The following is a 27,579-nucleotide window of genomic DNA, read 5'->3' on the forward strand; positions in this document are numbered from 1 at the left end:
CGTAGCTTTAAGTTTTTGCAGCTTTCAGCTTTTCTGACAAAAGTCGCAGTTTGGGCGTGTGAGCGCTGAACTGATTTGTGTACTCTCTTTGTGTCCTTTATTATATTTAAGATCAGCTGAAGATTGTATTTGGTCACGGCTGATTTCGAGTATGAAACAGTGTTGCAGGGATTTTGATTTGTCCGTGCTGGGAAGGAGTTTAAGTGCGCGATGGCAATCGATTGCTTGAACCACTAACCATACAGTAAACTGTATGGTTAGAGCTTGAACCTACATTTGTGCGTTCTATTGAAATGTTTTATAATGCTTATTGTGATGTTTAAAACTGGCTGAATGTATGAAATTAAAAAGAGAACCACATTTGGATATATTTTTCAGGAGTTTTATTTCAGATTTTATCAATTTCGTTCCCTAACAATATCGGTACAAGTGACTGAAGAACCCGAAAACCAAAATTCTATTTGGCTGGGTCTGTTGGGGGAGCCTCAACTGCTAAACCGTTCAATATCTGCGGCGGCGGATGACGCGACGACGCTGGGTCTTGTAGCGGTATCCATCGGTGGCCGAGAAGCTGTGGGCTGGCTCAGAGGCAGCGGTCTCGTACTCAGCGGGGGCAGAGTAGGAGGCAGCGGGGGCTGAGTAGGAGGCAGCGGGGGCAGAGTAGGACACAGCTGGGGCGGAGGCAGCAGCGGTGTAGGTGGCCTGAGCGGGCGCAGAGTATGACTGAGCGGGAGCAGAGTATGACTGAGCTGGGGCAGAGTAGGACACAGCTGGGGCGGATGCAGCAGCGGTGTAGGTGGCCTGAGCGGGCGCAGAGTATGACTGAGCTGGAGCCGAGTATGACACAGCTGGGGCGGATGCGGCAGCGGTGTAGGTGGCCTCTGCTGGGGCAGAGTAGGAGGCAGCTGGGGCGGAGTAGGATGCAGCAGGAGCGGCCTGGTAGACTGGAGCTGGGGCAGAGGCTGCTGGGGGCAGGTAGTCGTTGGATGGCAGATGGCTCACATCACGACGATGGCGACGGAGGACGACGCGACGACGCTGGGTCTTGTAGCGGTATCCATCGTTGGCCGAGAAGCTGTGTGCAGGCTCAGAGGCAGCGGTCTCGTACTCAGCAGGAGCGGAGTAGGAGGCAGCTGGGGCCGAGTAGGATGCAGCAGGGGCAGAGTAGGATGCAGCAGGGGCAGAGTAGGACACAGCTGGAGCCGAAGCAGCGGCAGTGTAGGATGGGGCAGGAGCGGCCTGGTAGACTGGAGCTGGGGCCGAGGCTGCTGGGGGCAGGTACTCAGAGGTTGGTGCGGATGCGGCTCCCTGGAAGGGGGGCAGGTAATCGTTGGATGGCAGATGGCTCACATCACGACGGTGGCGGCGGATGACGCGACGACGCTGGGTCTTGTAGCGGTATCCATCGGTAGCCGAGAAGGTGTGAGCGGGCTCGGAAGCAGCGGTCTCGTACTCAGCGGGGGCAGAGTAGGAGGCAGCTGGAGCGGATGCAGCAGCGGTGTAGGTGGCCTGAGCGGGAGCAGAGTACGACTGAGCTGGAGCCGAGTAAGACACAGCTGGCGCGGATGCGGCAGCGGTGTACTGAGCGGGAGCAGAGTATGACTGAGCTGGAGCAGAGTACGACTGAGCTGGAGCCGAGTAAGACACAGCTGGCGCGGATGCGGCAGCGGTGTAGGTAGCCTGAGCGGGAGCAGAGTACGACTGAGCTGGAGCCGAGTAAGACACAGCTGGCGCGGATGCGGCAGCGGTGTACTGAGCGGGAGCAGAGTATGACTGAGCTGGAGCAGAGTAGGACTGAGCGGGAGCAGAGTAGGACTCAACTGGAGCCGATGCCTCCGCGGCGTAAGAAGCAACTGGAGCCGAGGCGGCACCGTATGCGGGGGGCAGGTAATTGTTGCTAGGGGTAGTAGCGGCCACGGCGGCGACAAATGCGCAGATCAACAACAGTTTCTGCAAATAAAAGGAGATCGAGATCGGTGAGTTAGTTATCCTGAAGCTGTGTGGGCTGTGTGGGTGGGTAATCCTCTTGAGAAGGACGGTACTCGTACCATTTTGCTGGCTTGGTCGGCTGTCCAGTTGATTGTAGAATGCAAATGGAAGTGATGCCTTAGCCAAAGTTCTGCTGCTTATTTATATGATCCTAATCACCGGGCCAGTGCTATACCAAATTAGCATTTGGCTTCTTAATTTATGAATTTAGTATGTAGTGACACCGCCAAAACATATCCATTATAGTTTTTGCAATCAGGTTTGCAACGGGTTTCGGTGTCGGTCTAGTCGAGTCGACGCCGCCGCGTGTGCTTTTGCTTTTGCCGGGGGGCACTGGGGCGTCCCCCTCTTTCCCCGCGAGAGTTCGGCAATGAAACATCAATTTAATAGCCAATATAGCCCGAGTCCCCAATATCGAAGATCAGGTTCCATTGTTCCGTCCAACTGCACTCGCGAATTTCTCTCAGACGAACGCGTGCCACTGCCTGATCCGCGAGCTCCATTTGCTTAATTACTTATAATTAAATTTCGGTTTAATCAACTTTTTATTAATCGAGTTCTCTGACTCCTCAATAAAACATGATGATGAGTAGTCGGATATGGCAGAGAAGAGGCCGAAACAAAAAATAAAAACACTCGTTCCGTTTTCAGATACTCAACGTATTGCCAAAAAAGATCAGCATACTCGTACGTACGGAAATAAATCACGATCTGATCTCAATGTCGAAAGAGAAACAAAGCTCTGCTCTGACTGTCTAAGAAGATGGCTTGAATGAAGTCTGGGGCCTAGCACCAATGCCTATACACTCTTGCAATACTTAATTAGACATTAAAACAGATGAAATCAAACTTGATCACAGACATATTTGAACTCAATTTAAGTACAATGTAATAGCGCTTCAAATCGAAACAGTTGCAATACCGTGGAGTTGATTACCATTAAGCCGCTTTATAAAACGAATATACCCTCCCACAACCGGTCTAAATGTCTTTTCGTTTCACAATTGTTTGCTTTCTATACTCGTAAGAGTATAGTTTCACAACTGGTGTGGTGTTCGAACTCGTGTTCGAAATAATCAGAAGTCAATTTAATTGAAATCAATAAGATAATCCTGCCTGGAGTATCATCTTCCACTGCTCTGACAGCGCTCACTGCGAGTCGTAACAGCGAGTGGTTACAACGAGCTGCCCTGCAATAACACATGAAAACAAGATATTTTATTTTATCAAAGAACGCCCTAATTTTAAACCAAAAATTAGAATATTTTGATAAGTTCTCAAACATTTTGAAAGCCCAAATTAACAGACAAGAAAAATGTATGTATTCGTTTTCGTATTATTATATTTCTTCAATGAAAAGGAAAGTTATTCTTATAATATAGTTTGCACTCCAAAATGAGTACAAATCAATCACTTGGTGGAACAGATCTCGCATGGTTTAATGACGACGGATCACAACACGCTTGTGGGTCTTGTAACGGTAGCCATCATCGGCCAAGATGTGAGCGGGAGCGACCTCAACGGTGTTGGCAACGGGAGCCAAGTACTCGTTGGAAGGAGCGATGGCCTCCTGGACGGGGGGCAGGTACTCGTTGGAGAGCTCGTTGACATCACGACGATGACGACGGATCACCACACGCTTGTTGGTCTTGTAACGGTAACCATCATCAGCCAAGACGGTATCGACAGCTGGAGCCAAGTACTCGTTGGAAGGAGCGACGGCCTCCTGGACAGGGGGCAGGTACTCGTTGGACAGCTCGTTGACATCACGACGATGACGACGGATCACAACACGCTTGTTGGTCTTGTAACGGTAGCCATCATCAGCCAAGACGGTATCGACAGCAGGAGCCAAGTACTCGTTGGAAGGAGCGACGGCCTCCTGGACAGGGGGCAGGTACTCGTTGGACAGCTCGTTGACATCACGACGATGACGACGGATCACAACACGCTTGTTGGTCTTGTAACGGTAGCCATCATCAGCCAAGACGGTATCGACAGCAGGAGCCAAGTACTCGTTGGAAGGAGCGACGGCCTCCTGGACAGGGGGCAGGTACTCGTTGGACAGCTCGTTGACATCACGACGATGACGACGGATCACCACACGCTTGTTGGTCTTGTAACGGTAGCCATCATCAGCCAAGACGGTATCGACAGCAGGGGCCAAGTACTCGTTGGAAGGAGCGACGGCCTCCTGGACGGGGGCAGGTACTCGTTGGAGAGCTCGTTGACATCACGACGATGACGACGGATCACCACACGCTTGTTGGTCTTGTAACGGTAGCCATCATCAGCCAAGACGGTATCGACAGCAGGGGCCAAGTACTCGTTGGAAGGAGCGACGGCCTCCTGGACGGGGGGCAGGTACTCGTTGGAGAGCTCGTTGACATCACGACGATGACGACGGATCACCACACGCTTGTTGGTCTTGTAACGGTAGCCATCATCAGCCAAGACGGTATCGACAGCAGGGGCCAAGTACTCGTTGGAAGGAGCGACGGCCTCCTGGACGGGGGGCAGGTACTCGTTGGACAGCTCGTTGACATCACGACGGTGGCGACGGTAGACAACGCGACGATTGGTCTTGTAGCGGTAACCATCATCAGCGAGCTCATGGGCTGGGGCAGCCTCAATCTCAACTGGAGCAGGAGCGGCAACCTGGATGGGGGCAGCGATCTGGACTGGGATGGGAGCAGGAGCGGCCACCTGTACGGGGGGCAGGTACTCGTTGGAAGGAGCGGCAACTGGGGGCAGGTACTCGTTGGAGGGCAGGTGGCTCACATCACGACGGTGACGGCGGAGGACCACACGCTTGTGGGTCTTGTAACGGTAGCCATCATCGGCAAGCTCATGGGCAGGGGCTGCCTCGGCCTGGATGGGGGGAAGATAATCGTTGCTGGGGGCAGCGATGATCTGCGACTCCTGCACCACAGGGGGCAAGTACTCGTTGGAGGGCAGGTGGCTGACATCAGCGGCCACGGCTGCGATCACGGCAAAAGCGATCAGGAAGAATTTCTGTAAAACACACAGGAAACCACGTTTGAGAATAGTCCTTTAAAGTCTTTGCGTTTTCTCGTCTCCAAATGTTTTTGGAGGGTAACGAAATCTACGAGTATATGGTATGTCCATAGACTGATTTGCCCTAAGGCTTACACTGCGTACCATCTTGTCCGTTGAGCTGCTTGTTCACACCAGTAAAACCGAAACTCTAATGATGAATACGCAGAACCTTTTGGTATTTATACAAATTCTCCGCTCTTCGCCACCGCCGCACATTACAGAGCTCGCAGATTTTGTGTCGACGCTGACGGCAAAGCTGACGTCGCAGCCCACGTTCGGCCCATCTTCGGCAGCGCGCTGTAAATTCGCACGGCTTTTGGCTCTGCAGAGGTTCTAAGCGCTCGGCTAACACGATCAGTGGCTGCGACGGTAACAGCGACGCTTACACTTGCACAAAAAAGCCGAAGCGAGAGAAGCTGCAAAATGGAATAAAATGTTTAATGGACAAAAGCGCTCGCACGGACTCTCTTAATTATTTTATTTAAGTATATGCAAAAGATTTTGATGGACATCAACGTTTTGGACAAGTCGAGCGCTCACACACACAAACACACACACATTCGAGTTAACGTGTGTTCAAAACAACTTTGCTCTCTCGTGTTGTTTACACCTATTTGTGCCAGCTTGCTTGCTGTTGTTAGTAGCGCTGGCTTTGTTCCATTCAAGACGCCGCCAAAAATTGCGCTCGATTTAGATTCAAATGATGAGAGTTATTCGTTTCAATCAAATTCGCTCACTTCCATAGTATCCAAAGACAGGCCGCCGAGCAGCATCTGCTCATTGTTTGTCGTCATGTCGTTGTCGCTGTTCATTAATCAACAAATAGGAACTGCCAAAGCAAGCCATTCAGTCTATGGAAAAAGATGATATAATTGTGCTGTTTGCCTAAGAATTAGGCAACTTTTTGTAAACTGAATGCCGGATATCAAATTTTCGCCTATTGTGACTATTTTCAAGAATCAAAAACAAACAAAGAGTGAAAAATCTGTTGCGTATCCCTCATCGAAATAAGAAGACAACAACTAAGTTACATCAAAGAATATAGAATTACCATTACATATGTGTATGTTGTTACCACAGTTCGATTCTGGGGACCGACTTAGCTAGCCAAGAAAACGGAGCTGCTGTCAGAGGCGGCCCTCGCTCCCATAATTCAAATTTTATCCAGTCCTGATGCAATATCCTGGCACTCGTATTTGATATCCCTTAGTTACATCGACTCGTTTGAACCGAAGCTTGTTGGGTCCCAAACTGTTCATTCTTCCCAAGAAATACATAAAATGTCTTCACTAAATCCAATGAACACCTCCCAACAATCTATCAATTATCGCTACTTATACCACCGATCCACTTGTTAAAAAATAAAGCAAGCATACGAGTAGCAATTGTCTTATGCAGCAGTAGCCAAAGCCCATGATTAATGATCCCCTTCCAAGTAGGAGAAAGATTTGGCAATGTTGAAGTATCTATGCAACGGATCGATAGCCAAAATCACACAGCCATGAGAAGCAAGGCTCGTTAGAGGTGTTAAGAACTAATCGGTTCCGTATGATTGAAGGATAAACAGATGACTAACAGATGCTTATTGATTCTACGAAATATACAGCATAAATTAAGCATGAATGTTTTTTATTATTATAGATGGATGGGTCTATGTACAGTTTGGAAAGTCGAGGTCGATGGAAACACTCGACAATCTCGGCGGTAGCCCGAAATGGTGGCCCACTGGGAGTCAGAGATGAGGAGGATTGGTGATGGTGATGGATGGTTGTCACGCGCCACAGTTCGGCGCCTCTAGACGAAAGTTGAACCATAGAGAAGATCTCTATATGTGGATCCGTTTATGGCACCAGTTTCTGCTAATTAAGTTGAGCCATAAAAAAAGAGTTCGGCAAACCGAAGTATCAAATAACAATTGTATAATTTATCCTATTCTATTTCCAAATGCATTAAGATTAAGAGTCTTACATTTCTAGTTTTGGCTGAGAATCTGCTGAAACAATGAAGTAAATCATTTCATTTCCTGTGTGTTATGTGCAGCACTAAAACTAGACTCACAAACTACTATTAACGAGCACAATTTATGGCTTTGCTAATTTACATTTCAATCTCCCGCCAAATCTAAAAGACTGCTCTATTCTGGCATATTCTATTGTGGTCTACTCTGGTCCAGTTCTACAGTCTATAAGCGTTCTACACGCACATGCTGCTGCTGGCAGTCAATAGATCACGATCAGGCGATCAGACCAACGCATTATTGTCATCAACATTATTATTATCCATCAGCAGCAGGCAAGGCAGCATCTCGGAATCGACATCGGCATCAGCATCGGCTGCCCGGGAAGCCAGACCAGACCCGACCCGGTCTGAACACTTAAAAGTGCCATTTCGGAATTGATGTTTATGCTGAAATCGCAAAAATATGCAAATTAGTGAATGGCAGCCACAGCCCCCAGTCCCCCATAGAATGACAGCAGCAGCAGCAGCCCGAACAAAAAAAAAGGTCCCATAATGGTCAGACACAATATAAATATTGTCAAACTCTGTTTAATAAGTGAACGTGGGCACCCGAAAATTAGCGTAGATCCCACAAATAGAAACTAGGCGAGCGGAACAGCGAAAGGAGATCTGTGATTGTACTATCCGATCGGATAATGGAGCGATCCCCCTTTTTATTTGAGACTTAAGTGTGTTGAGTTGTTGGTTTTTTTTTTTTGCATAATCCCAGTGGCCGCGTCGCTCTGTCTAACAAAAACCATTTCGCTGTGGCCTTAATTTATGCAAATCCTATTCTAATTAATATTTAAAACCATTTGATTTTTGCGCTGTCTATGAGCTTAAGAGACGGTAAACTTCTTTCTCGTGGCAAGAAGTAGCCTTTCCTTTGTTTGTGGCCCCCACACACTTACACGCGCAAGTTCATTTATGCCTTTATTATTCCGTAAAGAGAATGAAATTATAATTGGTTTAATGGTAGACTTGGGTTCCTATCCTTAGCATTTCATCTGAAAGAAGAGAGGGCTCATGAAGAGCATTTTAAGCGGAAAGAGCATACACTTTTCGTTATGTTGTGCACATAATCTACACTTGCCAAGTACACGTTTTAGTCTTTCATGATAAATTCAGCTTTTGTTTTAGCTGTTTTAGATGCTCTTTTTTTTGTCCACCAAAAACTTAAATGTATGATAAATCATTCGGGAAACCAGTTCTCAGTCGGCGACTAGAAAGTGCCCCCCATCGCCATGCAGCGCATCTCCACCGCCGCAAAGAAGACAAAACAAAAACCAAAAATCTTCAAAAAAAAAAATACCAAATAAAATCTTAGAAGAGTGGAAGATTGAAAGAAGAAAAAAAAACTTGCGCACACTTTTAACGCACGGCTTTGGGAGCCCACCATAAATAATGTATACGCGTGGCAGCAAGTTCCTTTCCAATCGCTTGGCAATGTAAATCCAATTTCGATTCTGATTCTTTTGTGGCCAGCGGCCGGCGGTTTTTTGAGTGGTGTGCTGTATGGTTGATGGGAAATTGAAGTGCGATTGAGGCTTGAAATTATATTTTTAGTTGTTGGCTGTCTAAAATTAATTATGTCTGAGAATTAATCATCTTTTTGGGGGCCCTCATTCTGGCTATGTTTAATATATGTATGACGCAAGGCGATCCCATATACATGGGATCGGATTAGATCAGAGCAACAGATCCTATTCCCCCCACCCAATTTCTTTACAATCATTGAACGTAAATATCATGCTGTAATTCGCAGCTGGAGAAACATTAAAGCCAATGGCAAAATCGTACCAAAAGAAGCGGGCGGATCATTGAACTCCACAGCTCCACATCTTCCCATCTCTACGCTCACTCGCTCTGCATAGCTACAATATAAGCGGGCAAAAAATCGCACAGATTGTTACCAAAATTTATAACTCTGTAATCAGCCGCCGCAGAGCCACGAGCCGCGACTCGTAGCTGGGTCAGGTTTTTTTTTTTTGTTTGTCTCTCTCCGCAGTTCCCTCCTTTTTGTTAATTTTATGCAAAGCCCCACCACGCTCTCCACCGCTGACCACGCTCTATGTGTTCTTGCTCTGGAGAGTTTTGTGTGATCTCTGAAAGTTTGCCATTAATTATTTTAATTTAATGCTACTTGTACCCCTTTTTTTGTGGACTCACTTAAGTGAGTTAATTTCTAAGGGGGGAGGCGAACTGCGCTGATTTATGGTCCGAAAACTAAGAGCTTTCTATTAGCCGCGCTTCTGCTGCTGCTGCTGCTGCAGCTGCAGGGTATTGGGTCAAAAGCCTCCAACTGGCGGTCACATCTATACGCTGTGACCTAAGGCTAACCAGATAATGGACAATCGCCTACATTTGATTTAGGAGATTGCAGTCAAATATTGACATTGATTGGCGAATATAACCATTCAGTTTCGGGCCCGCCCTCGTTGCCAAAAATACGTGTGTATTCATACAAAAAAAAAATAGCCAAATCGTTTGTTTATCCAAGTCTTGTCTTACATACTCAAAAGGTGGTCTCTTAGCCAGGTCAATACATGCTCAAAGAGGGCTGTTGCTGTACCATTGAAACTGTTTGTTTGTCGGTTGAGTTTCAGTTTCAGTTTCTTCTTCTTTTCCTATGTATATGTCTATGCATCCATGCCTCGTCACTTCCAATGAAACAATAGATTTTATTTTATTTGTATTTTCGATTTTAGTTTATTGGATTTGCATGAGAATCGAATCTAAATTATCGCATAAATTTATGTCGACAATTCATTTTGCCCATGTGTGTGATTTCCTCTCCATCCCTCCCTCCCACCATCCCCCCCTCCCTCACGCTATATGAATCTTTTATCTTTTTTTTTTCTGAGTATCTGAAGTGCACTAGTATGGGTTTCTATTGAAGCGCTGAACTAGTTTCCTTTCCTTATGGATCTTAATGTTATTTTTCCATTTAAAATAAAAGCAGCAGTAAAGTCATTGTCTATGCTTCATGCCCAAACTGGTCTGCCACGTGTATTTTTTTGTACCATTAATTTTTATGACAGAATTCGCCACAGAACTCTTAGGGTTAAGGTTATGTTGAGAATCAATTTTCAAAGTTCTAGTTAGTCAGAGGGAAATCGAAAGTAAGTTAAAAATGTGCCTCCAAAAGAAGAAGAAAATATTTTACTCCAATAAACTTGGAAAAAAAGTTCATGTTAACCTGTGTAAAGCACACATCAAAAGCTAAATGCAAATGATAAAGCTTTAAAGCAAAGCCTCAACTGGAAAAGGAAGTTTCGAGCGAGCGATGGAGAGCCCAAGAGTATGCCACATCATATTGTTGGACTGCCCCTTGTGGCAAATGCTGCTAAGTATAATTTATTTTTGTGTAATTATAATATTGATTTTGTATGCAAAATTCAAAACTCAAACGAGTGTTTGGGCTTCTTGTAGTGATAGCCATCCTCGCGGTAGTCCGTATCGTACTCCGAGGCAGCTGCGCCCAAGTCAAAGTCATTATCCTTTGTGCTGCTGCGCCTGTTGAAGCTGGACTTGCTGCCTTTTTTGGGGGCAACCACATAGGAAGCCTGTGGATTGCTTGCGGCAAAACCCAGTGGGAAAGTGGGATCGGTGTCGTCATCCACATAATCATCATCGTCCGCTACGAGCACAGACCGTTGATTGCCATTGACGGAGACTAGGGCACGATGATGGCCATGGCCATGGTGCACGCTGGGATCGCTGTAGAAGTTGCCATCGATGATGTTGGTGTCCTGTTGGTTGCCCAAAGCATTCGTCGGTCCCTGCAGATGCGGCTGCCCAAAGACATTGCCATTGAGCACGTTTAGACCTTGGTAGTTGGAACGATTGCGCGGACGTCCAGAGCGCAAACGTGGCACCACTTGACCCGCTGCCAGTTGGGCACCTAAAGCTGGATCGAATTGATTCTGAAGCGGTGCCTGAGCAGCACCAAGCTGAGCCCCAAGCGGAGCATTCGGTCTCTGACCAGTTCCCAGTTGAGCGCCCAAAGTTGGATCAAATTGATTCTGAAGCGGCGCCTGACCAGCTCCAAGTTGAGCGCCCAAAGCAGGGTTTCCGAATTGATTTGGCTGTTGGGCAGCGTTCAGCTGACCTCCGAGCTGTGCATTGGGATCAAACTGATTCTGGAACGGTGCATAGGCAGCGATGGGTGCCTGTGCTCCCGCCGGTCGTTGAGCGGCAGCGCCAAATGATGGATCGAAGGGACCGCCAGCAGCTCCAGCAGCTTGACCCGAGGCGCCTAACTGAGCGCCGAATGAGGGATCAAACTGATTCTGGTTGGGGGCTCCTTGACCAGCAGCCAATTGAGCACCGCCAACAGCTGGGAACCCTGCAGCGCCCAGCTGAGCAGCCAGCGAGGGATCGAAAAAGAAGTTGTTCCTGCCATAGCCGCCGCCTGGACGAGAGGGTTTCTGCGGGCGTTGGCCATTGCCCTGCACAGCCAACTGTCCACCGGCTGGAATGGGAAGTGCTCCTGGATTGGCAGGCAGTCCAGCACCCGGAGCCAAGGCACTGGCGGGTAGCTGAGCTCCAAGTGGATCCGACGGACCACAGCCCGGTGGATTATTGCCAGGAATTCCTGTAAACTGGCAGTTGGGCAGGAAACCAGCACCTGTGGGAGCCTGAGCTCCCGTGGACGCTTGTGCTCCGGCTGGCAGTTGCTGTCCTCCCGGCGGATCTGGTCGGATGAGTGAATTGAGCTCCGAGTCCTGCGATTGGACGTTGATCTGGGTGTGCGTGTGAAACACGGAGTTGGGGGCACTGGCATAGGTGACGCGGTGGGGACGGCGACGCCTATAGACGACTTGAGTGGCCGCCGGAGTGAACAGATCCCCGCTGTGATCCGTGCGGACATGCGGCTTGTCGTGCTTGTAGTGGATGTGTTCGGTCTTCACCTGCGGCTTCTTGTCGTAGTGATGGTAGTGATCCACGCGCTCTTTCTTGGGTTCCTCGTCATGTTCCTCCTCCTTGTGGTATACGACGCGCTCACTGGTGTGCTTCTCCTTCTTGTAGAAGGGCTGCTCCAGTTCCTCCTTTTCCTCTGACGGTGGCAGATAATGATGCTCGTCGTCATCGTGGTGCCGCTGATGCTTGTGGTGTTTCGCAGGGGAAACATCTGGAAGGCAGGCAATCGCCAGGACGCACAGCAGCAGGACACAGACGAGTTTCTGTGGAATAAAAGTAACCGAAAGGATTAGCCGAGACTTAGTCGTTGATCCGTTCTCAATTGATCTCTCACCATTGTACAAATGCCATTGAAGCTTATCCGCTCTAGTTGCAACATTTATACAATGTTTGGGGATCCATTTCAAATGCATTCGAGCCCCCGAAAACCCAACGAAACCGAAACTGAAAGTGAGAAACCTGTTGGCGGGAGCGTGAGAAATTCATTTGATGCTTTATGTGACCCATTTGTTCTCATTGAATGACTTGAATGCTAGCAATTTAAATTCAAATGAAGATTCCAGCAAGGCACAGCGAAAGTACGCCGTAAATTTGTCAAAGATCAAAGCGCTAGAATTTATCGATCTAAGTGCGCTCCACACACGCCTCCCATTCCTCAGTGATAAGTGGGGTTTTTGATCCTATGCTCAAGCCAGAGAGATTCTTCGATAACTTTATCTGCCATTTTGCGAAGGCTTTGTCCAAACAAAAATATGCTTAAAGTTTCGAAAATATAATAATTAACGAGATGGAACGTGCGAGTCGCTTCTGGGGACGCGACTCCACTTATACCCGTACACAGTCAGTATATACATTTTTGAGCATTTTTTAAATTTTTTAGAAAAAAAAAATATTTTACATTTTACATTTGTTTGCTACATCTTATATCTACATCTACAATGTATATTATACATCTAACATGAATATTGTACATGTTCCATTTAGATTCTACATCTCCTCCGCTAGGGGTCGCTCGCGCACAGAACGCGGCAGAGTGTGCGAGCGAGAAAGAGAATCAATAGCGTGTTTCATGCAGGGGGAGACGGGGAATCAACTGAAAATGAATTTCTTCATTCTGGCTAAAATTATGATCCGATCTAATTCAGATTCGGCAATTTTGTAGATATGGGCATTCTCTACGATACTGCGTTTTTAGTTTTATCGTATCTTTAAAAATGTGCCTGCCACAGATTTTCGTCCTTTGTAGAGGCGGAAGACGAGACGGACAGACGGACATGGCTATATCGACTCGGCTATTGATGCTGATCAAGAATATATATACTTTATGGGGTCGGAAACGTTTCCTTCTCTGCGTTGCTCACATCCACTTTTACCACAAATACAAAATACCCCTTAACTCTTTTTTGAGTACGGGTATAAAAATAGACAACATTAAACATTAAATTAGATTTAAATGATTAAAAAAAAACTATAATAATAAATTTAATATACGGATATACAAAAAAACTTAAAATATAATAATTTATTCGTGATTTTATTTACTAATATCATCATTATTATTTTTACTGTATTCTCACCAATTCATTTGATTATACAATTAATGATATTATAAATGAATGCAAATGAAAAATATAATTTTAAGCTTGTAGCGCTGAGCCATAGAATGAAATAGATTGTGTGTAAAAAGTAAATCATTACCCCCACAGAAAGTAAAAGTTCTTTAGAATTTATGTACTATAATCGTTTATTTTTTCTGGGAGGTGTGGGGGGGGGGGTTGGGTCCATCTTAAGCACGGTGCCTCAGGACGCGACGACGCACGGTCCTGTATCTGTAGCCCTGGCTGGACTGGGGCTGGCTGTAGTCGTAGCCGGAGCGAGCTGGAGCTGGGGCAGAGGCGGCGGCCTCGAAGGCTGGTGCTGGCTCAGGAGCCTGGAAGGATGGGGCAGGGGCAAAGGACTGCACGGGAGCGGGCGCAGGGGCAGGGGCAGCGAATGACTGGACGGGAGCGGAGGCAGCAGCGTGGTGCACTGGAACGGGGGCAGCAATTGCTGCTGGCGGCACATAGCTGCGGGCTGGAGCTGGCGCAGAGGCAGCAGGCTGGAAGACAGGAGCGGGTGCAGGAGCGGCAACTGGAACTGGACCAGGAGCCGGGGCGATGGTCTGGACTGGTGCGGAGGCGGCAGGTGCAGGAGGCACGTAGCTTCTAGATGGGGCTGGAGCAGATGCAGCAGCAGCCTGGAACACTGGAGCCGGAGCGGAGGCGGCAAAATGTTGCTGGACCTGAGGGGCCGCATACGACCTCACAGGAGCAGGTGCGGGTGCGGCATAGTTGTAGCCTGCATCGGCGGCCACGCAGCCAACCAAAGCCAGAGCCAGGACGAGGAATTTCTGTGGGAATTAGAACGGTAATCCGCAGGTCAAAGATTGTGGTGGAACAGAGCAGCTAAATCCTTACCATTTCGATGAGGATCTGTGTGCTGATGGGGCAACGAATCGAATAATATCTCTACGCTGTGGCTCCTGTACTTTTATACGAGTCGCCGAATCTGCGGATTTTAAACGGAAGTGCTGCCATATCATAAATCAATAGAACCCCCCAAAACATTTTTCTCCGCATTTTGTAGACACAAAAATTTGTTTAATTAGCCAAATACCTTCAACCGCGGCACCAGATGTCTCGCTCGTCTCTACTATCCACCCCACTCCACACAGACTCGATCTCGGGTGTACGGTACGGAGTGTGTGGCTTAAAAAACTCTAATTTTTTGCCTGTCAATCGGCTGAGAACGAACCGACTCTATGCTATGCTATGCGATTATAAATATTCATAAGGATACCCATAGCACAGCATTCTTTTTTTTTGCCCAAAATCCAAATAATCACAAACCTGATATTTTTGCTTTTGCTTTATGTTTGAGTAAATGTAAATTTAACTCGATTAGGCACCCACACTGTTTGCAACTATACACTGAGCTGGCGATACATTAAATGGCAGCCAGTGGCCCAAACAGTAGCTGGGGCTCTATTCAGGGAGTTGTCGAAACACGCCAATCCAGGCCAAAAAACATTTGGATGGTTATCAGGTCATAAGCCATCAAAAGATTAGCTTTAACCATTAACTTCAGCTGCTTGTTGGCACAAAATTTAATGCCAAAGTTAATGACTTAATGTGCCAATTGATACGTTGATTGATTAGCTGGCTGATGGATAGATCATAGCGGAAGGCTCAAGAGCAAACAGCAGACTGTTCAAAGCATTTCCCCCTTCATGGCAGAGTCGTCGTCTCCCTCCGCAAAGGTTAACGTCTTCTGTGGCCCTTCTTAACATAATCATGCAAAGTTTGTGAGATTTGGGACACCCAATTAGGACTGGTCTTAAATAAAATGTGATACTCGTTGTTTTTTCAGCGCTTTCTTTATTGTCTAATACCAAAATTCTGGAATATGCAAATCCGTTGTGGATCGCGTCATTATATGCAAAATAAACATATCAAATGTATTTTTGCATTTCTCTGTTCTGTTCGGTTCCAATCGGGAATTAGCATTAGAATATAGTTTGCGGTGTGTGTGGGTTAAACCACAAACCAGTCGTCGCGTCGAGTTGGTTTGACGGAATTTTTTCATTAGATTTCTTCGGGCTCTTCGTACTGCTCGCTCAAGGATGATGCAGCTCCCTGGGGTGGCAGATAGGTGCGCCTGGGCGCAGCAATTGAAATCAGCTGCTGGGGAGCTGGACGTTCAATCGACACCAACCTTGGGGCGGGTGGCAGATAAGTACGCTGCGGCAATAGCACTGGACGCTGCACCAACACCTGGGGACGGGAGATGATCTGCTGCTGGACCCTTGGTATAGAGATCACTTGAGGAGCAGGCCTGTAAACCGATACCACTCTCGGCGCAGGAGGTAGATAAGTGCGCTGTGGCACCAGCACAGACTCAATCACAGGACGTTGCTGCACCAAAGTCTGAATAACAGGACGCTGCTGTACCACTGATTGTATAACAGGACGTTGCTGCACCACAGTCTGAATAACAGGACGCTGCTGCACCACTGATTGTATAACAGGACGTTGCTGCACCACAGACTGAATTATAGGACGTTGCACCACAGATTGAAGCACAGGACGCTGCTGCAACTGCACCAGCTGCACCTGCGGCTGGGAAACGATCTGTTGCACTTGCACTTGTGGCGGCAGGTAAGTCCTCGATAGCGAAGTTGCATCAGCGAGGCCCAGGAGCAGCAGGCTCGAGGCCACAGTAAAAGCCAAAAATAGAACGCGCTAGCGGAAAAAGAGAAATTCCGATCATTTCTGTCGGCAGAAAAAGTCCAGACTCCAGAAATACCCACCACCATGTTGATCCAGACGAAGTCGAACAATTGAACTGTTTTGTTTGCGTGCTTGATATTTGGTATTTATAAGACGGCCCAAATAAATACTTAGTATATTTCGATATAGATTTGCATATGTATGGGGTGGGGGAATTGTAAGCGAACTGGAAGATGCCACTGCGACTCATTTATGGTATAACAAGCAGGTTTGGAGATGGTTGGCTTCAGAGATCTGCAATAAAACAATTTTTTGAGGGGGAATCAATGTGAGCTGGGAGCAGCGAAACAAGGCAATAAAATCCATTAAATCTTATTTCCAGACATAGTATTCATTCACTTTTTAAATGTACACAATAAAAAGCAGCGGGAAATTCGTGTGGATAAAAGTAAAGCCAAAGAGATACTCTGTCTAATGCTTACAGATATGAGAGATACAGTCTACATTCAGTTGGGGCTGTAGGCGATTAGCTCAGTTTCCATACCCAAATATACTCTTCCATTTAAACAATTACGAAATGATGAGATTTATTGGATTTACATTTAATACCCATAAGGTACGATCATAAAACGGTTAGACGGGTTGTGGCTGGGGCTGAGGCCCTCTCCAAAGCTCTCATTATTCGAGACAACTTGTATCCAAAAGGTTCAAGTAATTGATTGTCCAAGGTTCCCCCTAAAAACAAGATCAGACAAATTTAACTCTCAGAAATTTCAGAATAAAATGTTTTCATGATTATTAAGTATTGTATTAAAGTATTTATTGTATTAAGGTATTTATTTGTAAAGTAAAGTTGTTGTTTTGTCTCAAACTAACCGGATTTTGATACAGATTATTGACCGGGACGCCAACAAATTTTGCATTTCTACATTCTACAGTCTACATTATGCAGACTTATATTATGCATACTTTCAGGCTGTATTGTCTGGCTAAATCTATTTTAAATTGGGGGTAGAGCTTAGCCCCAAGGGAGCGGAGTTTAAGACTTTATTAACTGTGTGTAACCTAGTCATAAAAGATAAAAGTTGTATAAATAAAACCAGCCAGCATTCTTATTTGTTGCCGAGTAAAAATTATATATTTTGTTGCACAGATTCGTTTCAAATTATTACCAAATTTATGTGCTCTTTATGCTGATTTATACACAGCTTGATATAATTTTTTGTTGTATTTTTAATGAACTTTAACTTTTTATTTGCTTTGCTGTTTGTGTTTATTTTCTCTTGTTATAGTAATGTTTTTTTATAAATTGCAAAAAGGTTGCCAAACATCCAGTGAGTATTTTTACTTGGCTTCCGTTGCCAGCAGCTAGCTAATTGATGTTCACAGCTCGCCGTCTTTATCTCCCTCCCCTTGCCAGAAGATTAATGTATAGCATTAGATGGTGTGTCTACTATGCTATGGGGGATTGATAAACAGAGTTTAAGAAATTATTTGCATTAAGCGAGGCTGGAATTTGTGGTTTTTTATCAGGAGAATAAGTCACACACAGAAATATGAATAGAATAGAACAGAAACTTGTTCTTAATTATGCCTAATATGAGAATTTATATGTATACACTAAATTCTAAAGCATTCACTAAACTAATTGAACAGGTTTCGTTTCGGGATGGGATAGCAGCTTATGGCTAACTAACTAATATCGGAATGAGTTTTACGATTCGGTCAATCTACATTTCTCGGTTCTACGGTTTGTGCAATTTCCGATCTGCGTCATGTCTGCAGCGTCCTACGCGTCTTCTGCACATATTTGGTTAATTCAACAAAAATACCATTTCAAAGATTTGTTTATTATGATATTATTTTGTTTGTGTGTGTTTGTATATTCAGACTTTAAACCAGTTTACCGTTGTGTGGCATTTACTCAAAGATCCATCTAATTAAAGCGCCAACAAAAGTGATTTCGGATGAAGTAATCAGAGCTGAATTTATACGAGACGAGTATACGTAGTATATTTAGCGTACGAATGATGTCTGAGAACTCATTTAAATGCCGGAAACTTTGAGGTAACATGGGTAAGATAGATCAGGTCAATACACACATCGAACCCCGAACAAATTGGCCTGTAAGATGAGTCCGCTTAAAGCCATTTAGCGTGAGTAAAAATCTCAAATTTCCAGTGACTATAGCATAACGTTTTATGATCACTCGAGAGTGACGAAGACTGGGATCTAAGGCATGACGTACGCATCGTTTGATATTACTGAAACCAGATTTTATCGATAGCTGTGGCGACTTTGTTAACGCGTGTGTTTATCTCAAAGATACGCCCTAAAGATTGCGTAATAAATTAAAAAATTAAGTAGAAAAAACCCCCCAAAAAAATCTATAAAAATAAAAACAGCATAAATATTATAAATTACGCTTAGTTCAACGATCGACCTAGCCAACTCTAGGTGGAGGGAGTGTGCTGGCAAGCCGTTAGACTTAAACGTCATTAACAAACTTTGAACTTTGTTGGAATGAAATATAATGATGCATTGTAGACACAAGCGACAATTAATTTAGGTAATCAATTCGCCTAACGGCATTAACTGTAGACTTTAAAGAATTCCGCATGCGATCGGAGTTCCAGATTCGTATTAATTAAATTTAAATTTAATTAAAAACAAAGCATGCAAATGTCTTAAAAATCAATTTAAAAGCAAGTTTTTGCTTGCGTGTCCAGAAATAACAGGAATCCAGGCGAACAGTGGGTCAGGAGCATGAGGGAAAGTGGTTATCGTCTCTCTGTCCTTGCCACAAACCGCAAGCCAAGGCAAAGGTCATTGTAAAGAAGGGAACTGCATCACTAACCGGTTGAAGGCTGCTCTACTGGAGACTGTTTCCCCATCTGTAGTTGATTCACAGATCTCTGGATTGATGATATTGCGTGAAGCTCCGACCTTGGTCACTACAGCTGCAGTGCAGTGAATAATTGCGGTACTTAGGAGGGACAGAGAGTGAAAGAGAGAGAGAGAGAGAGCCTGACATTGTTTCAAGCGGAACTTTTTTGAGAATTTATGCAAATCTCTCAATGCTCTCATAAATAAAACATTCTTAAAACAGTTTCTTGTGGAATAGAACACATCAATGTGAAATTAATTTATGCCCAGCCCATGACTCCAGTGGATTCTAAGCTTAGATTTATTTCTGCGCGGAAAGAAGAAGAAAGAGTGCCATTGTCTGTGTCGTTAAGTGCCAAGTGGCTTCATCATCGCGATAGGCGCGACACATGAGGGTCTATCTGTCTGTCTGTTTGTCGGTCTGTATGTTTGTCTGTACCCCCTACTGGCTATCGATGTGTTCTACAAATATTTGCCGAAATTATCGAGCATGATTGGCTATGCTCACCCATGCGGGACACTCTCTATCTATGATCATTCCCGATACCCCATATGCATACATACATTCATATGTAGATATATTGTTCGTGCATATTTCACCGGTTTTTCTTGAATTTAAATTTAAAAAACATTTTGTTCAAACCACTCACAAACCACAGACAGTTAGTTGTCTCTGGTTCTAAGTTATTATATAGATATTTTTGGGGGTTCGCTTTGTGTTTTTTGTTCTTTATTTTAGCTATGATTTTTATTAAAGTCCATCCCGAATCATATTAAATTCAAGCTCATTTACGTCTTTTGCATATCTTTTTGGTAGTAGGGGGGTTTTTTTTTTTTTTTTGGGCTAAACTACTTCATTTTTGCTGTTGTATTGGTGGTGCTAAAATGTATAACGCCTGGGACGCGCCTGGACAGCGAACGAGATGAGTTTTTATGGGTGTCGTTTTTGGGCAAAGGCAGAAAAGCAGCGCGCCCCAGCAGCAGCCGGTTAGCCAGCTCCAAGCAGGTTCTGTTAAGTTTTTCGGGGCGTCTCTGTCGAGAATCTTCTGCCGTAAAACATTTTCGCCCATCCTGAGGCGCTGAACTATAAATAATTGTCGATGCGCGATGCTTCGCCACAGTCACATTTCTGCATTCGTCGTGTGGATTTGATTCTGAGCAAAAATGGTAAGCGGAGCGAATGGATAGCAAGGATAATAAATACAATAAAAAAAAAATAGTGAAAAGTGAACAATAACCGTGAAATATGTATTAACATTAGCTGTGGAACATAACTATCGCCGGGATAGTCTCGGATATTCCCCCGATTGTGGATTACAATTACTTACTGATACTGATCGTGTGATCTCTGATGGTTTCATTTGCAGAAACTTCTCATCGCTCTCGCCCTGGTGGCCGTCGCCAGTGCCGATGTCTCGCATCTGTTCTCGAACAGCAACAACCTGCAGGAGGATGGCTACGTCTACAATGCCCCGTCGAATCCAGTCGTGATCGATGTGCCATATGTGCCGAGGGAGTCCGCTCCACCCACCGTCATCTACCAGGCCCCCAAGCCAACGCCTCCTCGCCCCGTCTACACTGCTCCTCCAGCCAAGGTGTACACCCCTGCTGTTCCAGCCGGTGACCTGAAGGAGGATGGCTACCATTATGGCGAGCCTTCGGTCAAGTTTGAAACCTACGAGAAGCCCGTGGAGACTGCCCCTGCACCAGTGTACGTGAAGCCCGCCCCCGCACCAGTGTACGTTAAGCCCGCCCCACCCAAGGCCGAGTACCTGCCTCCTGCACCCGTGAAGAAGGTCGTGTACACCCCTCCCCCACCCCCTCCAGCACCCGTTAAGAAGGTCGTGTACACTCCTCCCCCACCGCCGGTCTACGTGAAGCCAGCACCACCCAAGGTTGAGTACCTGCCTCCTGCACCTGTGAAGAAGGTCGTGTACACTCCTCCCCCACCCCCACCCGCACCCGTGAAGAAGGTTGTGTACACTCCTCCTCCTCCGCCACCAGCACCAGCTGGCATCCTGAAGGAAGACGGTTACCACTACGGACAGCCCTCGGTCAAGTTCGAAGCCTATGAGAAGCCCGCTCCAGCAGTTGTCATCCAGAAGGTTGTGACTCCCGCACCAGTCTACGTGAAGCCTGCGGCGCCAGTCTACGTGAAGCCTGCGGCTCCAGTCTACGTGAAGCCCGCGGCACCAGTCTATGTGAAGCCCGCACCACCCAAGGTTGAATACCTGCCTCCTGCACCCGTGAAGAAGGTCGTTTACACTCCACCCCCACCCCCTCCAGCACCCGTGAAGAAGGTGGTCTACACACCTCCTCCACCACCAGTCTATGTGAAGCCCGCCCCACCCAAGGTCGAATACCTGCCTCCTGCACCTGTGAAGAAGGTCGTGTACACTCCACCCCCACCCCCTCCCGCACCCGTGAAGAAGGTTGTGTACACTCCACCCCCACCCCCTCCCGCACCCGTGAAGAAGGTTGTGTACACTCCTCCTCCTCCGCCACCAGCACCAGCTGGCATCCTGAAGGAAGACGGTTACCACTACGGACAGCCCTCGGTCAAGTTCGAAGCCTATGAGAAGCCCGCTCCAGCAGTTGTCATCCAGAAGGTTGTGACTCCCGCACCAGTCTACGTGAAGCCTGCGGCGCCAGTCTACGTGAAGCCTGCGGCTCCAGTCTACGTGAAGCCTGCGGCACCAGTCTATGTGAAGCCCGCGGCACCAGTCTATGTGAAGCCCGCACCACCCAAGGTTGAATACCTGCCTCCTGCACCTGTCAAGAAGGTCGTGTACACTCCACCTCCACCCCCACCAGCACCCGTTAAGAAGGTTGTCTACACACCTCCTCCACCACCGGTCTACGTGAAGCCAGCACCACCCAAGGTCGAGTATCTGCCGCCCGCACCTGTGCAGAAGGTGGTCTATACTCCTCCTCCTCCACCCCCACCGGCACCCGTGAAGAAGGTCGTGTACACTCCTCCCCCACCAGTGTACGTGCAGCCTCAGGGTCCCAAGGGCTACAGCTACCCCAACGATCCCCAGCCATCGTTCGACTATTAGACTACTTAGGCTTTTTGTAAATATAAAGAATCTTCATTAAGTATTAGGCATATCTTTGAACGAATGGTGAATGCAGTGGTTTGGGCTTTCGCAGGAAAGACCAATCCACTTGGAATAACTGTCAAAATAAACAGAAATCAATCGAATTGAAAATGCATGTTTCGTCTATTTTACTCGTACATTACATCACTGTGATGTGACAATTGTACAGTGGCGTAGGTGGCTTAGCATAACATCCCATCACATGGCAACGTATCACTTAAACCCCGCTCCCGCATAACACTGTACCGCTACGGTCAAGTGGTCTCTCATCAAACGCACAAACCTTCGCTCTCTTGGAGTTGGAGAGGGAGAACAAAAATAGGAGAAACAAATGTCAAATTCCCATGAGAGAGCAATTAGAAAGAAAAGGAAAAAAGGAAGAGCATGGAACTCGCACCGCTCTCACACGTTAATTTTTTCACCCGGTCCAAGCGCGCGCTTTTAGTTCAGCTCCGCGATTCGGGCCGCGAAAAACGGGAAAAGTATACAAAATCCAACGGTTAAAGTAGTGGTGCAGTGTGGTAGTACAAATAGTGGCGTAGTGCAGTGGTTAAAAATAAAAATTGTCCAAATATTGTGTTTTATTATTGCAAGGAAAAGCTTCTGATCAAGAGGGGCGGGCCGTCGGCAAAATGGCATACAAAAGGCAGAGCGGCGAAGAAAAATAAGGAAACAAGTGAAAGTGAAGTGTAACTAGTGCGTTATTAATTTAATATTCAAAATATAAAACTATTCTATACATCTATTTTTTTTTGCGTTTGGTCACATGATCTCTGTCAATGTGTGTGTGGTTTGTGTGTGCAAAAAATGCAAAATGTACAGACACTTAGTTTTGTCCCTTTCCCACTCCATCAAGCAATACGCGTTACAGTTAGGAAGCAAAGCAACAAGGAAGGAGCGAGTTGTTAGCGTGCCGACGCTCTCTAATCTCAAGTGTTGCATTGTAGGGTGAGGCATTCCAAATCTTGGTGATCTGACTCTCTCTCGTTGGTGTGTCAGCTTGAACTTCAGTCCTGTTGGGCCTCCCCTTATATTAATATACCGAACATTTTTTCGAGTTCCTTTGCGTGTGCGTTTGCGTTTTCGTTTTCGTTTCGTATATCGTTGGTTCGCGAGGTTACGAAACCTAACGGTCCCGCTTCTTCTTTCGACGTAAAGAGGAACAGCAAATACAGCAAGGAAAACGTAATGCCACAAGAATCTTTCGCAAAAGGTAAGAGAGAGAGAGAAAGAGATAGGTAACTCCAACTGTTTTCAGTTCTCTTTGCATACTGTTTTTTCTTAATTTCAATAGCATGCTCTTTCGTTTTTCTCAATGTAATTTAAATGGCTGTTTACAATGTTTTTTAATCTTGTAAACCTTTAGGAGCTTCCCTCAAGTATGGAAGTATTGCAAGTATGCAATAATTTCTAAACAAAAATAATTATATACTTCAAGAACCAGATGCTCGCAGCCTAAAAATATGCCAGCTAGCTACAAGCTGGCAAAGAGTAGTGTATGTACCATTAGTTTATGTAGAATTCATGTAAAAATAATTATTTTTTTAAATGACCAAATAATAGGTTCGAAGATTTCGATGTGGAGTCTAGAAAATATTCGCTGCACAATATAGGGCAAGTGAGTCGATTCTTCAGTTAATCAGAATCAACTTTGCTTAGTGGGTGTGTCGCTATGCATTCATTTAGATCCGATTATAATACATAGAAGCAAGTGGAATACGGATACACCCCCGCTCCATCGAATCTGCTGATAGTTCAATCAGTCTTGGCTTGTCCACTCATTGGTTTGCATAGATAAATTGTTCTAGAATCGATGGATCTGCATCTGCCCAGTCGTGAAGCACTAATGAAACGGAAACGTATGGAAGCAGTTGTTTTTATGTTCTTTATATGCTCGGGGCTCGGGCTGCATAATTATTGATTTGCATGGGGTGGGGGGATTTACTGCGGCTCACGTGGTGGCTGGGGGCAGAGACAAATCCGTCAACGGCTCTCAGCGCATAGAATCATTAATTCAAGATACAAATCAATGCGAGTATCAAACAAATGCGACTAAGACAAAGGCTTGTGTATGGGTCTGCGGCAACGCACTGACACTTGACCCCACAAAACAAGTCTTGACCTTGGCAATGAGGCGACGGCGTAGCAGATGGAGATGGAGATGTTGTAGCATTTTATTTGTAGTGCTCGCATCGGCAGCAGCAAACAGCTAGCAGCTAGCAGCCAGCAGCCAGCAGCCAGAAGCGTTGTATCTTTGCTTGTTTATCTAGGGCCTCCATTCTCTGCTTCTGGCAGAGAGCACCAGCAACAGCAACATCGTCATCTCGTGATCGGCTTTGGCGTAATTAATAAAGTGAGGCAAAATCTGGCCAAATGAGGTGAACATATAGAAGTATAAATAGTTGGGGTCTGAATGCCGGCGCTTGCATTCGCTTGAGCAACGTTTTGAACGCTGGAAGCGACCGAAATCCAACTCCATTCTTAGAGCCATTCCATTCCCCCAGTCAAGATCACACACAGTCGAAACATGGTAAGCGCGCTTGTCATTAGCCTCTTGCCACACATTCGCCTCACGCTCTCGTACTCGTTCCCTACAGCGTCTCTCCATTTTTGGCCCGTTGCTGCTGCTGCTGCTGTTGACGGTTTGTCTGCATTCCGCCACATCGGATGTCTCTCAGCTGGTGCGCTCTGGTAATGGCTTCGTCTACGACGTGCCCAAGGTCACCCAGCTGGAGTTGGAGGTCAGCAATGAGTTCCCCACGGGCGAGGAGTTTCCCCAGGATGCCATACCCGTAGCCCCATCCGATGCGGAGCTAGGCCAAGCCGAAGAGCCAGTGGAATCCCAGCTAACATCCGCCTCCAAGCTGGTGGCCAGTAAAAGTGGCAGCAGCATTCACGGCTACAAGTACCAAGTGCCCAGCAGGCGATTCAAGAGCTGAGACCCCTACCTTGTTTCCCTCGAATTTTGTACCAAAGTTTTCTGTATAAAGATAATAAAATTGAAATCCCCCCCTAAGATCTAGCTGCCTTCCTTTCACCAGAAGCCCTTGGGCAGGGCTTACGCTTAAGACTTGCCTTGGACTCGGTTTAGAACGAGATTCCATCTGTGTTTATGGTTTGTAGTAGACTTGGCGTCTTGCTAAAAAAAAAATGTTTATGCTTGACAAAATATATCTTCTAATCCCAAACCGGTTCCGGGGGTCTGCTTTGAAAATTTGCACAAGTCTCAGCTCGGTCTGTAGCTAGAAATGAAGAGACGCAGGCCTAGCCATTGAAGACTAATGCCCATAAAGAACGACAATTTATTTCATAAACGGCATAAATTACGCGGATTATTGGCAAAAGGCGAGCACCGCACACGCCAGCACGTCCAGTTTGCAGCACTTGACAATCGATCAGCCGGATTGGATCGATCCAGCATCGTTTGGGGCGGTTCAACAACCCGCATAAATTATATCAGATCCACCGAAGAATGAAACAAAAAGTGATAGTTGAGACGCGACTCTGTCACTGTTTTTGTTTACTAAATCGCGATTAGCGACGCGACACTCTAATCCAACTAATTAGTGGATTAAACACTGCCGTTAAAGAGATGGGAAATTTGTCAAATGTTTTAAAATAGATTCCCCATCTCCAGCTGCAACTACCATCGCCGCCTACGATTGTTGTATTGATTTGTAAGCTGGAATTGGAATTGCTTCCGCAAGCTCATGTCTAATGTCTTAGAGAGACAGCTTCATTGTCCGTCATTGTCCATGAAACTGAAGCTGGCCAGTCCACTTCACTCCACTCCACTGGAGACTTCTTGAGCTGCTGCTGCATATGGCAGCGCGCGCCATAATTATTATAAATGAAGTCTAAATGATTTATGACAGCTAGCGGATCGCGCTTACAACGCTGCCAGCTGCGGAACTAACGCAGTTCAGCTTCTCTTCTCTGCTCTGGGTCAGCAGTGGTTGGGTCGGAAGCAGAGGCTCACTTTGACACCACCAGACAATGACGAGAAACTGAAGCGCTGCTTGAGCCAACGCTGAGTGACGACGCTGATGAAAAGCCGCACACAGTGGGGGGCTCATAAAAATACATATAATGGCTCTCTGAAGCGAAGATGGAGGCGCAGCAGCAGCAGCAGCAGCACTAACAACAACAGCATTGTGGCGATAATCATTCATACAAACATGGACACAGATACCGCGATACAAATACTGAAAGCGAAACTGAGACAGATACATTTTTACCGATACAAAGAATGCTTACGGCGGTGCCGATGCTGGTGCTGATGCTGCCATGAATCGCTCTAAGCTCTAAGCTCGATATCGATTTAAATGATAATAATTGGCCTTTGGAGAGCAGGCCCATGGACTTGGTCTTAGAATTTTCGACTATAAATAAACAGCTACACATGGTATTGGTCAATCATTTGTGGTCAACGAGCTCAAGGTGTAACATACGATAACATATAATAGCCATGGTGAGTCTACAAATCCTTAAATCCCGATACCCCGACACCACGACACGTTAACGATCTTCAATTGTGTCATCTTGTGCCAGAAATTCATCATTTTGGCCGCCTTTGGCATGCTGGCTCTGGTTGCCGGAGATGTCTCGCATTTGCCGCTGGAACAACTCCTGGGGGAGCAGCAGCAGGAGGAACATGGCTATGGCTATGACTATCCCAAGCCGGTGGTGCCATTTGTAATAGTGGTCAGCACAACAGAAACACCCACGCCACCCCCAACCTACCTGCCACCGAAGCCAGTGCCAACGTATCTGCCTCCACCGCCACCAACAACAACAACAACAACCACGACCACAACAACGACACCTGCTCCAACGCCAGCACCAACCTATTTGCCTCCTCCTCCACCGACCACAACGACGACCACACCGGCTCCCACGCCTGCCCCCACCTATCTGCCACCTCCACCGCCAAGAACGACAACCACAACAACAACAACAACGACTCCTGCCCCAACGCCAGCACCCACCTACCTGCCGCCACCTCAGCCAGAGCCAGAGCCAGAGGAAGATCATGGATACCACTACGAGGTGCCCGCCAAGTCGTTTGTGTTCTAGGAACTGCACTGAACCCTGAACTATCCCCCAACCCCGCTGCTACACTGTTGTTTGTTTGTTTGAATCGTTTAGGCTTAGGATTATATAATTAGGAGACAACGTATAATAAATGCTGTTTTGTTAACCCCATTAATTCCCCCCATTGAACCACATTGATATCTGTTGCATTATGTGGGATAAGGCAGAGTCAATCACCGCCAATTGTCTCACGTTTCACGATAGAAATTTCGGCGACGCATCCACTACATATTCATGAGGCGCCACTGATGGACCACCGG

General features: G+C 46.4%; 8 protein-coding genes across 9 annotated transcripts; 3 read left to right on the plus strand and 5 right to left on the minus strand.

The window, feature by feature from the left end:
* Positions 1–368: 368 nt before the first annotated feature.
* On the minus strand, positions 369–2,141 carry LOC111074784 (RNA-binding protein 14). The gene is made up of 2 exons (XM_022367720.2): positions 2,049–2,141; positions 369–1,950 (listed from the first exon to the last, which is right to left on the minus strand). Exons 1-2 carry the CDS (start codon positions 2,049–2,051, stop codon positions 502–504), a joined length of 1,452 nt encoding a protein of 483 aa, XP_022223412.2. The 5' UTR covers positions 2,052–2,141; the 3' UTR covers positions 369–501.
* Positions 2,142–3,309: 1,168 nt separating this feature from the next.
* LOC111074785 lies at positions 3,310–5,201 on the minus strand. The gene is given in 3 exon segments (XM_022367721.2): positions 3,310–4,188; positions 4,191–5,004; positions 5,152–5,201. Coding segments are annotated over 3 exon segments (1,578 nt in total). The 5' UTR covers positions 5,155–5,201; the 3' UTR covers positions 3,310–3,427.
* Positions 5,202–10,368: 5,167 nt separating this feature from the next.
* LOC111074761 lies at positions 10,369–12,332 on the minus strand. The gene is made up of 2 exons (XM_022367694.2): positions 12,305–12,332; positions 10,369–12,233 (listed from the first exon to the last, which is right to left on the minus strand). Exons 1-2 carry the CDS (start codon positions 12,305–12,307, stop codon positions 10,446–10,448), a joined length of 1,791 nt encoding a protein of 596 aa, XP_022223386.2. The 5' UTR covers positions 12,308–12,332; the 3' UTR covers positions 10,369–10,445.
* A 1,424-nt stretch (positions 12,333–13,756) lies between these two features.
* On the minus strand, positions 13,757–14,451 carry LOC111074781 (skin secretory protein xP2). The gene is made up of 2 exons (XM_022367717.2): positions 14,427–14,451; positions 13,757–14,359 (listed from the first exon to the last, which is right to left on the minus strand). Exons 1-2 carry the CDS (start codon positions 14,427–14,429, stop codon positions 13,757–13,759), a joined length of 606 nt encoding a protein of 201 aa, XP_022223409.2. The 5' UTR covers positions 14,430–14,451.
* Positions 14,452–15,350: 899 nt separating this feature from the next.
* On the minus strand, positions 15,351–16,376 carry LOC111074758 (serum response factor-binding protein 1). Its single transcript, XM_022367689.2, has 2 exons — positions 16,319–16,376; positions 15,351–16,250 (listed from the first exon to the last, which is right to left on the minus strand). The coding sequence occupies exons 1-2, from the start codon at positions 16,322–16,324 to the stop codon at positions 15,594–15,596; spliced, it is 663 nt and encodes a 220-aa protein (XP_022223381.2). The 5' UTR covers positions 16,325–16,376; the 3' UTR covers positions 15,351–15,593.
* Positions 16,377–20,201: 3,825 nt separating this feature from the next.
* On the plus strand, positions 20,202–22,336 carry LOC111074752 (extensin-1). Of its 2 annotated transcripts, XM_041594103.1 has the most exons (3): positions 20,202–20,291; positions 20,492–21,556; positions 21,602–22,336. In XM_041594103.1, exons 1-3 carry the CDS (start codon positions 20,289–20,291, stop codon positions 22,181–22,183), a joined length of 1,650 nt encoding a protein of 549 aa, XP_041450037.1. In that variant the 5' UTR covers positions 20,202–20,288; the 3' UTR covers positions 22,184–22,336. The 2 variants fall into 2 exon arrangements, with proteins under 2 accessions (XP_041450037.1, XP_022223361.2); XM_022367669.2 differs by having other exon boundaries at positions 20,492–22,336.
* Positions 22,337–24,664: 2,328 nt separating this feature from the next.
* Positions 24,665–25,164, plus strand: LOC111074788. The gene is made up of 2 exons (XM_022367723.2): positions 24,665–24,755; positions 24,823–25,164. The coding sequence occupies exons 1-2, from the start codon at positions 24,753–24,755 to the stop codon at positions 25,162–25,164; spliced, it is 345 nt and encodes a 114-aa protein (XP_022223415.2). The 5' UTR covers positions 24,665–24,752.
* A 1,639-nt stretch (positions 25,165–26,803) lies between these two features.
* On the plus strand, positions 26,804–27,336 carry LOC111074787 (extensin). Its single transcript, XM_022367722.2, has one exon. The coding sequence runs from the start codon at positions 26,804–26,806 to the stop codon at positions 27,299–27,301; it is 498 nt and encodes a 165-aa protein (XP_022223414.2). The 3' UTR covers positions 27,302–27,336.
* The last annotated feature ends 243 nt before the right edge of the window (positions 27,337–27,579 follow it).

The sequence above is a fragment of the Drosophila obscura genome, unplaced genomic scaffold (assembly GCF_018151105.1).
Source record: "Drosophila obscura isolate BZ-5 IFL unplaced genomic scaffold, ASM1815110v1 contig_208, whole genome shotgun sequence".
In the NCBI taxonomy this organism is placed as follows: Eukaryota; Metazoa; Arthropoda; class Insecta; order Diptera; family Drosophilidae; genus Drosophila; species Drosophila obscura.

Excerpts from the sequence above, each read along its gene's own strand:
- LOC111074787 (XM_022367722.2), top strand. The coding sequence starts at position 26,804 with ATGCTGGCTCTGGTTGCCGGAGATGTCTCGCATTTGCCGCTGGAACAA.